Source organism: Cucumis sativus, chromosome 5 (assembly GCF_000004075.3).
Source record: "Cucumis sativus cultivar 9930 chromosome 5, Cucumber_9930_V3, whole genome shotgun sequence".
Taxonomy (NCBI): domain Eukaryota; kingdom Viridiplantae; phylum Streptophyta; class Magnoliopsida; order Cucurbitales; family Cucurbitaceae; genus Cucumis; species Cucumis sativus.
The window spans coordinates 6,558,631-6,568,380 of record NC_026659.2 but is presented as its reverse complement, the minus strand read 5'-3'; the positions used below and the strand labels follow the sequence as shown (position 1 = coordinate 6,568,380).

The 9,750-nt window shown below is 34.1% G+C and overlaps 1 protein-coding gene across 5 annotated transcripts; it reads left to right on the top strand.

Moving 5' to 3' along the window:
* The first annotated feature begins 1,679 nt into the window (after positions 1 to 1,679).
* Positions 1,680 to 9,317, top strand: LOC101215377 (SNF2 domain-containing protein CLASSY 1). 5 transcript variants are annotated; one of them, XM_011656716.2, is made up of 8 exons: positions 1,680 to 1,939; positions 2,290 to 2,372; positions 2,687 to 2,780; positions 3,388 to 3,638; positions 4,519 to 5,931; positions 6,027 to 6,173; positions 6,580 to 8,523; positions 9,003 to 9,317. In XM_011656716.2, the coding sequence occupies exons 3-7, from the start codon at positions 2,726 to 2,728 to the stop codon at positions 8,506 to 8,508; spliced, it is 3,795 nt and encodes a 1,264-aa protein (XP_011655018.1). In that variant the 5' UTR covers positions 1,680 to 1,939; positions 2,290 to 2,372; positions 2,687 to 2,725; the 3' UTR covers positions 8,509 to 8,523; positions 9,003 to 9,317. The 5 variants fall into 5 exon arrangements, with proteins under 5 accessions (XP_011655018.1, XP_031741368.1, XP_031741370.1 ...); XM_031885508.1 differs by lacking the exon at positions 9,003 to 9,317 and having other exon boundaries at positions 6,580 to 8,803; XM_031885510.1 differs by lacking the exon at positions 9,003 to 9,317 and having other exon boundaries at positions 2,662 to 2,780; positions 6,580 to 8,803.
* The last annotated feature ends 433 nt before the right edge of the window (positions 9,318 to 9,750 follow it).

The window sequence follows — 9,750 nt, the reverse complement described above, 5'->3', positions numbered from 1 at the left end:
TTCTAAAAGGAAAGACCCCTTAGAACTCTTTCATAAAAGGCAAGCATAGAAGCATCTACACATTCATGTTAGTTTCTTTGTCAAGTTTATCAATATAGAATACTCAAAAAAATGAGTTTGGGAAGATTTTTTCTACGTTTATACATCAAGTCTAGGGATTTAGTGTGATAATAGGGTGGTTTTTGAAAATATTTGCAAAAGAATGAGCGGTTAACTTTGGAAAAATTACATTTTTAGTCTCTATATTTTTATGAATATATGTTTTTGGTCGTTGAGTTTTAAATGATACATTTTTTGTATCAGAATTTATAAGAATAGACTTATTTGATACGTTCTTGAATTTTTAAAATATACCCTTTTATTGTCCAAGGTTTTAAAAATAGAATTAAAAGGTCATAAAAATATTTTTTGTTTGATTTATTTTTAAAAAAATATTTGATATTTAAAATTAGACATAACATTTTTATAAAAAAATATAATTTTTAGAAATTATTTTTCTAATTTAAAATGTCATATAATTATTTAAAATAAAATTATAAGGTTATTTATGGGACATTTTAAACCTACTTTTAAAAATTAAGAGTAAAAAAATGTATCTTTTGAAAACTTGACAAGTGAGTCTATTCTTATAAACTCGTGAACTAAACAACGAACATTTTTTAAATCCACGAACAAAATCCACGTGTCCTTCCAAACTTTAAGGATTAAAAAAGAATATATTTTTTTCTTTTGCTTTATTATAAAGACGATACAATTAAATTGTTTTTTATTTTTGCCTATTAATTTATTTATTTGATAACTATTTATTTTAAAATATATTTTTATGAAAGCAACTAATAAAGCAATAAAATAAAAATAATGTTTAAAGGATAAATTTCTTATTTCAAATGTTTTTTAAAACTAAATCGTTCTTTCTATGAATATATACAAATTAAACATGTTGTTTTAATTTTTAAGTAAAAAGGAATGCTCTAAAGATAAATAAGATGAGATGTTTAAAATTTTAGGAAATTATTCCAAAACAACTCAATATATTTATAAATATAATAAAATATTACCGTTCTTAATTTTTCATAAATAAAGAAGTAAGGAAACATTTTAAAATATAGTAAAAAATTAAAACCCCTTGCAAATATAACAAATTAGATAAAATTCTCTAAATTTTTTTACTATTCATAATAATGTCTGGTTAAAAGAGTATATATTTATTTATTTACCATTAAACTCAAATCTAAATTTAGATATTGGAAAGTACAGTAAATTAAAATGGAAAGAGGGGTTAAAGTACAGTTCACTTCTCCCACGAACTAAATGACGTAAAGTGTAAAAAAGTGTATTTACTTAAGATGGTAAAATTTTTTAAAAAAATTTACAAACGAGGTAAAAGAAAAATAGTCTCAAAATTCGGAAAAGTCAAAGCAACAAAAGAAAAAAAATAAAAACGAAGCTGTATCGGTTTCCTTCCCATTTCCAACCAAAAAAAAACCCCACGTCATTGAATTCCAATCACACGTGGCCGTTCCCATGCTTATCTCATCAATCTCATCATCTCCACCCTCCAATTTCTCTTTCCATCACATCCATCTCAGCCCTCTGATCCTTTCTGTTTTCCTATTCACCAAATTACCCTCACTCTCTTCTCTTATTTACACTCCCTAAACCTCTCTACCGCTACTGGCCTACACTCTTCTCTCTCCTTTTTACCATTCATGCAATGTAATGGAACGGATTTCGAGGAACTTTTCTGCACTTTTGGCCTTTAGATTGCTCCGCCTCACTCCACTCTTTTCACTTTTTTCTTTTTCTTCTTCTTCTTCTATCTTCCTTTCTTTCAGCTTTTTCTCTGGTTTTAGCATTGCATTTTGAGCTCTGTTTGCTTCATTTTGGTGGTTTCTACACTCTCCGGTGGATGATCGCTGCCGGTTGTGTGTTTAATCAGGTCTCTGATTTGATCGGACTTTCTTTTTGGTTTGGATTATTACTACTTTATTTGTGTGTATTGTTGTCATGATTGATGATGAACGGCTGCGTTTGGTGAGCGAGGTTTTGAGGAAGGAGGTTGATTGGTTTTTGTGTAATGGTAAATTGTTGATTGGTTTGTTTTCTTTTTTCAGCTTGAATTTTGGTTATAGGTATTTTCATGGCTGTTTGGGTGGGGGGGTTGTTTTCTCTCTCTGCTCTGTCGATTATGGAGAATCATTATTTCTTCTGGCTTTCCTCAGCTGACGGCATTTATTATTAATGAAGGGTTTCTCCATTTTTACTGATGATATGATTGGTGTTTCTCAGAAGTGGAGCAGTGAAAATTCAGCCACCACGATGATACGATGACCTTGCTTTTCGTGTCCTTTTCCAATTTTTGCTGAATCTCTGTAAGTTTGTACATGATGATTGGGAAATTGATTGGGGTTTTCAAATAAACTGAGAGGATTCTCTTTTGAAATGAAAAACAAAAAACTATGATTAGTGTTTCTATGTCTTAACTCTGAAGTGACCCTCAGCTGTAAACTTTGAAAGGGGAAGGATTAATATATGATGGGATTTTATTTATTTTATGTTATTTTTTTAAATATTTATATTGATGATAATTCATACGTTGTGTAAGAGTAATGTCTGAGTTATAAATTATGGGTTTTTTCTGTTTGGGTTGCAATCTTGCAGATATTCTAATTATTTTTCTTGGTAGAAATTGTTGAAGCGGCTCTCAGCTGTTGAGTGATAAAGGATGGTTAAAACTAAAAGGCGTGTATATGAATTCAAGCATCCGTTCAATGATTATCGTAATAGTCGCCTCTCTCTCCTTTCTTTTCATTTTACCTTTCCGATGTTGCCATGATATTAACTTCAACTATTCTGAGGGTTCAGTTCCAGAGGTTGACAATCCAATATTATTCATTGCTATCTTTTGTTGGTTTTCTTCGTTATATATATATACAAACACACATACATATATTTAACTCTCATGTATTTTATTTTTCTTGTTATCGTTGAAGATTGTCTAAATATAGCTGACCAAGAAAAGTAAAAGAAGCATTTCACTGTGGCAGTTAATTATTATCTAGCTAGCATCGGAAATTTAAACAGTGGCAGTTCCTTTTGACATGTTAATGGTTGTTGCTAAAGTTGATCCATCCACTGTCTCGTTGCTTAAGTTCTGACTTACACACCCTTTTGTTTTTCAAGTCTATGTGTTGATGGTTTTTTGGAATTTTCAAAACAAATCTGCTTCTTTTAGTAACATATGTTAGATAAATCCTTTGAGATGTTGCATAACACGGTACATTCAGTTCATTTGGGGTTGTCAACTTTTTTTTGTCGTCCAACTTTAATTTATAAGCATTTCAAGAGTTCAACTTTTCAGTTAATACTCTAATTTCTTTCTGAAAGCATTCGAGGCAATGTGCTGCGGGTCTTGGCAAGCTGTGGAGAAAATAAGAATTCGTAATGGTTTAATAACCCTCCATTTAGTGAATGATCAGTTTATGGTTTTGGAAAGAGGCCCCTACTCGGATTTTCGGGTTCGGTCGAGACAGGCAACCTCATCCGACTGCACCTGTTTTCTACGACCTGGTGTTGATGTTTGTGTTCTCTCTTTCTCTAACAACATGGAGAATTTGGACATGCAAAGTCCACAGCCTGTAAGTGATTTTCTCTTCAACTTTCTGAGCTAGTCTTAGCCTAGTAATGCCCATAAATTTAGCCCCTTGGTTTTCAGAGTCTTCAACTGCTTGGTTGTTATTCCTCAGATTTTTGTAATTTAACATCTCCTCATTATTGATGTTCTAATATCTGAAATATTTTAGTTTCATGAAATAAAAATAAATTTTGTTTTGTTCAATCTGTTGAACTTCTTCGTCTTCAAATTGCTCATGTATAATTTTTGCAAGTATTACATTTCTTCTGCAATTATATGTTGCTTTGTTTCCTTTTTGTTGGAATTCTGGATTAGATCCTTCTCACGTGTTGTTTGAAATTTTGATACACTTGAAGTATTTTCAGTGTTCATGCCATGTGTTAAGTTCCTTTTTCATATAAGATACGTGCAGGTTAATCTGCAGTGTTTTGCAAAATCACCTTTTTTTTTCTCTTTTTTTTTGGGTTAACTATCTAAATATTTTTGTATAGAAATTTGTCAATGCTCAGTTTATGTCTTTTTGAAAGTGTTGCGTTTCCTATACATGTAAAACAACTGCAATTTCTCTGAGCCTCTGTTTTTTTTCGATAGATTGCAATTTCTCCTGCTATTAATATTGACATGACACTTATTATCCCGGAAAAGGAAGATAACTTCAGACTAATTTAGAGTGTGTTTCATTACCAGGCCTCTGGAAAAAATGCCAATTATAAACTTACTAAAATACTGAAGTTGCTTTTAGTGAATTCCACAAAGTTGAAATGGATAGTGGTCTTAGCTCCAGAATGATTTCTGGTTTATGGTTTTGGCTCCAGAAGATTGATATATATTTGGAAAAATCTTGTTCTTTATCTGGACCTTAATAAACAGGATTGCTTTCTTAGGTGTGGATTGATGCTAAAATAAGCTCAATTAAACGGAGGCCTCATCAAGCTGGGTGTTCATGCCAGTTTTACGTCCAATTGTATGCTGATTCAAAACCCCTTGGTTCAGAGAAAGGATCACTCTGTAAAGAAATTGTAGAAATGGGAATCGATCAGATATCCATACTCCAAAGGGTTAGAAAGAACATCTGTGAAGGTCAATTCTACCGATGGGATTGCTCCGAGGACTCCTCTTTGTTGCCAAAAACCAAACTACTTTTGGGAAAATTTCTTTCCGACCTTTCGTGGTTAATAGTTACATCGGCATTGAAACATGTCACCTTTGATGTGATATCATTGGATAACAAGATCTTGTATCAAGTTTTAGAGATTAACCAAAAGAGCACATCAGTAACTTCTGACAAGATTTTACATACTGTAAACTTTAGAGATGATGATGGTAGGCTTATTCCAATAATACATCAGCTAGATACCTCTGATAACATTGAGATACTTCCTGGAGAGGATGCATTTGACAATCAACTTCGTTCCATTACTGATCCTGTGGACTTAAGGCGTTCAAAACGGCGTAATGTTCAACCTGTTCGTTTTCTTGGCTGTGATAGTATTGACGAATCAGAAATTGACTACAGTGGAACCAGGATATATAAAAATGACCAATTGAATGATGATGATGAGATGATATTACCACTCGCTTACCTGTTTGGGACGCCTGTAGGCTCTTCAAAACAGAAGATTGAAAATGAAAGCAACCACGATTCCAATAAATTGAGTGTACACGATGACCTCTCTGTTTTCAAGAGCAGAATAAAGTCTTTGGAAATGAAATCAGGAATGAGTGACGAATTAGAAGATAAAAATCAACTTGCCATAGTTCCTATACTTGATGAACAGCCAATAGCATCTGATCCATATCCTAATGTTGCCAACAGTTGCGGTAATTATACAAAACAGATAACTGAAATGTCATCCACGTATTATTACATTAATAACAAAAGCAAAATCCGAAAAAGAAAGTTTTCGGACTTTCAAGATGTGGACTTTGAGAATGATATTGATAGCTGTAGAGGAAAAGCTTCGAGTAGTAAAGGTAGGAGGCCCAGTTATCATTCCATAAGTTATAAAGAGAATGGTCATCCTAAAGAAAGACCATGGCAGAAAAGGTCCTTAAGTGCAGGTGCATACAAGGATTTGATTAATTCCTTCTTGAAGAATATTGATTCAACAATTAAAAAAGACGAGCCGCAAATAATTGATCAATGGAAAGAATTTAAGAACAAAAGCTGCTTGGATAAAAAGATCGAGATGGAAATGCCCTCTAATGAGAAAGAGGAAGAAAGCTCTGAGATTGAAATGTTGTGGAGAGAAATGGAAATATCCCTTGCCTCTAGTTACCTTATTGATGCCAATCAGGTAAACAAATTAAACATAAATAATCTTAGGTTGTTTCAATTTAAATGAATATTCATGATAATACTCATTCAGATTGCCAAGAGTTTAATTTTCAGGGCTTTAGTAATGGAACATCAATGGAGCCTGAACAGAAACCAAGCAAATGGTGCAAGCATGAGTTCAAATTGAATGAAGAGATTGGGATGCTCTGCCATATATGTGGTTTTGTGAGCACTGAAATTAAAGATGTATCAGCACCATTTGTAAGTCAAACTCAAAACTCTAGAATGCTGGAATATTTTTATTGTATTCTTCAGTAATCTTCCTATACGGCTACCTTGGCTGGGAACTTTTGGTTATCTCTGTATTGGTCCATGTGCATACTTCTCTTGAAAATAAATAATGTGATGTAGGGTATGCTCGTAAAATGTTGTTTTAGTGATTTGGTGTGACATCTATAGTTTCATTCTGGCTGTATCGCTCTATAAGTCTGCGTTGGTCTTTTTAATCCGCATAATTCTTTTGTGCAAAATTTAATTTGCATTTGATGAACTAAGTTGTATTTGGTCCACCTTTATATTATGCCGGCTCCAAGATTTTGCAAGCTATTGTTGGTGTTTCTTTTCTATGCTCCCTCAATAGGTATTGACTACCTTGTCCTCTCTATAGATGCAACACATGGGCTGGAGTACAGAAGAGCGGCGGACTGAAGAAAAAGATCCAGAGCACAATAGCGACGAAGAGGAGGAGATGAATATTTTCTCTGGCCTTCCTTCTTCTGATGATACTTTATCAGAAGAAAATGATAATGTCTGGGCCTTGATCCCTGAATTCAGAAATAAATTACATCTCCACCAGAAAAAAGCATTCGAGTTCCTGTGGAAAAATGTTGCTGGTTCTATGGTTCCAGCTCTCATGGATCAAGCAACTCGTAAAATAGGTGGTTGTGTGATATCCCATACACCGGGAGCTGGAAAAACCTTTCTTATCATCTCGTTCCTTGTTAGTTACTTGAAACTTTTCCCAGGGAAAAGGCCCCTTGTCCTTGCTCCAAAGACAACTCTATATACGTGGTACAAGGAGTTCATTAAGTGGGAGGTTCCTGTGCCAATTCATCTAATACATGGTCGTAGAACCTACCGAGTTTTCCGGGCAAACTCAAAACCAGTGACCTTTGCAGGTCCAAGGCCTACAGATGATGTCATGCACATCTTGGATTGCCTGGAAAAGATAAAGAAGTGGCATGCACATCCAAGTGTTCTTGTTATGGGCTATACATCATTCCTTACATTAATGAGGGAAGATGCAAAGTTCGCACACAGAAAGTACATGGCCAAAGTTCTGCGCCAAAGTCCAGGTATCTTGATATTGGATGAGGGGCATAACCCCAGGAGTACCAAGTCCAGGCTGAGGAAAGTTTTGATGAAAGTTGAAACGGACCTTAGAATACTCCTCTCAGGGACATTGTTTCAAAATAATTTCTGTGAATATTTCAATACCCTTTGCTTGGCAAGACCCAAGTTTGTGAATGAAGTGTTGAAGAAACTAGATCCCAAATTCCAGAGGAAGAAAAAAAAAGCTCCACATTTGCAAGAAGCTCGGGCAAGGAAATTCTTTCTAGATAAGATAGCTCGAAAAATCGATGCAGGTGATGAAGAAGACAGGAGAGATGGTCTGAATATGTTAAGAAATATGACAGGTGGGTTTATTGATGTTTATGAAGGTGGCAGTAAGGATGGTCTTCCTGGTTTACAAATTTACACCTTACTAATGAACACAACTGACATTCAACAAGAAATTTTGAATAAACTTCACAAGATAATGGCTCAATTCCCTGGATACCCCCTTGAGTTAGAACTCCTCATAACGCTTGGTTCGATACATCCTTGGTTAGTAAAAACTGCAGTGTGTGCCAACAAATTTTTCACTGATAGAGAAATGATGGAGCTAGATAAATATAAATTTGATTTGAGGAAAGGATCAAAAGTGATGTTTGTTCTGAATCTTGTGTATCGTGTCGTCAAGAAGGAAAAAATTCTGATCTTCTGCCACAACATTGCACCCGTCAGACTATTTGTCGAGCTGTTTGAGAATGTGTTTAGGTGGAAGAGAGGCCGTGAAATCTTGGCCCTCACAGGAGACCTCGAGCTGTTTGAACGAGGAAAAGTGATGGATAAGTTTGAAGATCCAGTGGGGCCATCCAAAGTTCTTCTTGCTTCAATCACTGCTTGTGCAGAAGGCATAAGTTTGACAGCAGCTTCACGAGTCATCCTACTAGACTCGGAGTGGAATCCTTCGAAGACAAAGCAGGCCATCGCTCGAGCTTTTCGTCCTGGCCAGCTTAAAGTGGTTTATGTCTATCAACTACTAGTAACTGGCACACTGGAAGAAGACAAGTACAAGAGAACTACATGGAAGGAATGGGTGTCGAGTATGATTTTCAGCGAGGCATTTGTGGAGGATCCTTCTAAATGGCAAGCAGAGAAGATTGAAGATGAAGTTTTGAGAGAGATGGTGGAGGAAGATAGAGTGAAATCATTTCATATGATTATGAAAAACGAGAAGGCTTCTACTGTGATCAGGGAATTAAAGGATTAGCATCTCAATATCATTGTAAGTTAATACTCCTCTCTCTCTCTTTTAGTCTTCTCTTTGTCATATGATGATATGTATGAATAATGACGTCTCCCCTCCCCTCCATCATCATGTTTATTAAATAGATGTTTGTGTAATAAGATGAAAGTTATGTTATTCTTTACTAATTATCAATTATAGTGCAATTTTGAAGTTGAGTGGATTTCGTTGCATAACTGAATTGGTTTTTCTATGTATGAGTCTGACTTGATGTACTCTTATCTCAACCATTCTGCTAAAAGAAACTGCTGATTTTGGAGATCCATGTTTTGGGAATTTGGATTAGCATATTTGCTAATTTACATCTGATATGACTCATTCATAACTATCATACATCATGAAAACATGATATCTTACACTGCATTGAAATTTTCAAGTTCAATTATATAGGAGCATTTTGGCTGTTCCATATGATTGCTTGGGATTAAGTTGGTTTTTTGTTTTCTTTCTCTTCTTAGCTCAATCGGAAGTATAAAACTTGTACTATCAACTCCAAAGTCAGATGTTCGATTCCTCCACTCTACATATCATGAACAAAAATAAGCTTCGTCAGAAAGAAAGTTTGGTTAAAATATTGTTATGGTCCGTTTATTTTAAAACTTGTTCTAGTTAGTTTATGTATCTGTTAGGGTTCAAATTTAGGCAATGTACTTGCTAATTAGTTAATGTATTACTTTCTTGTTAATTTCTAACGCAAAGTCGATGAGTCTTTTGCCTATATACCTATTGTGTCTTTTCTTTACTTAAAATTATGGCTATAATTTTCTTTTTAAGTTTTGACATATGAATATACCAAAGCTAAAATGAAACTGGATCCAAAATATCTTATCCAAAAATTCACTTGTCTTTTTCAAGTTTCATTAATTTTCTTATGCTTTGATTGAATGTCACCAAACATTTTTAGGTTCTTTAGTAATAAAAGTTGAAGTTGGTAAGTTATTTTTTAGTTCAGGTGGTAGATTTAATCTTTTAAATGTTAATTAACGTCTTATCTATTGAATTATGCTCGGACTAATTTAAGTTATTTGTTGGGTATGGGAACGGGTAAATGTCGGTGGCATTTTGCTACTATTTTGGTCATTTATAACAAATTTTCATTCACTTAATGTTAAATTCTTTAGGACTGAATAAAATTTTTTAGGGACTAAAATTGAACCTTTAAATGCAATTTCACGTATCCTTTATATTGTAGAGACTAAAAAGGGC

Coding starts and splice junctions, on each gene's coding strand:
- LOC101215377 (XM_011656716.2), top strand. CDS start 2,726: ATGGTTAAAACTAAAAGGCGTGTATATGAATTCAAGCATCCGTTCAAT. Junction 5,932..6,026: donor ACCTTATTGATGCCAATCAG/GTAAACAAATTA, acceptor TTTAATTTTCAG/GGCTTTAGTAATGGAACATC. Junction 6,174..6,579: donor AAGATGTATCAGCACCATTT/GTAAGTCAAACT, acceptor TCCTCTCTATAG/ATGCAACACATGGGCTGGAG.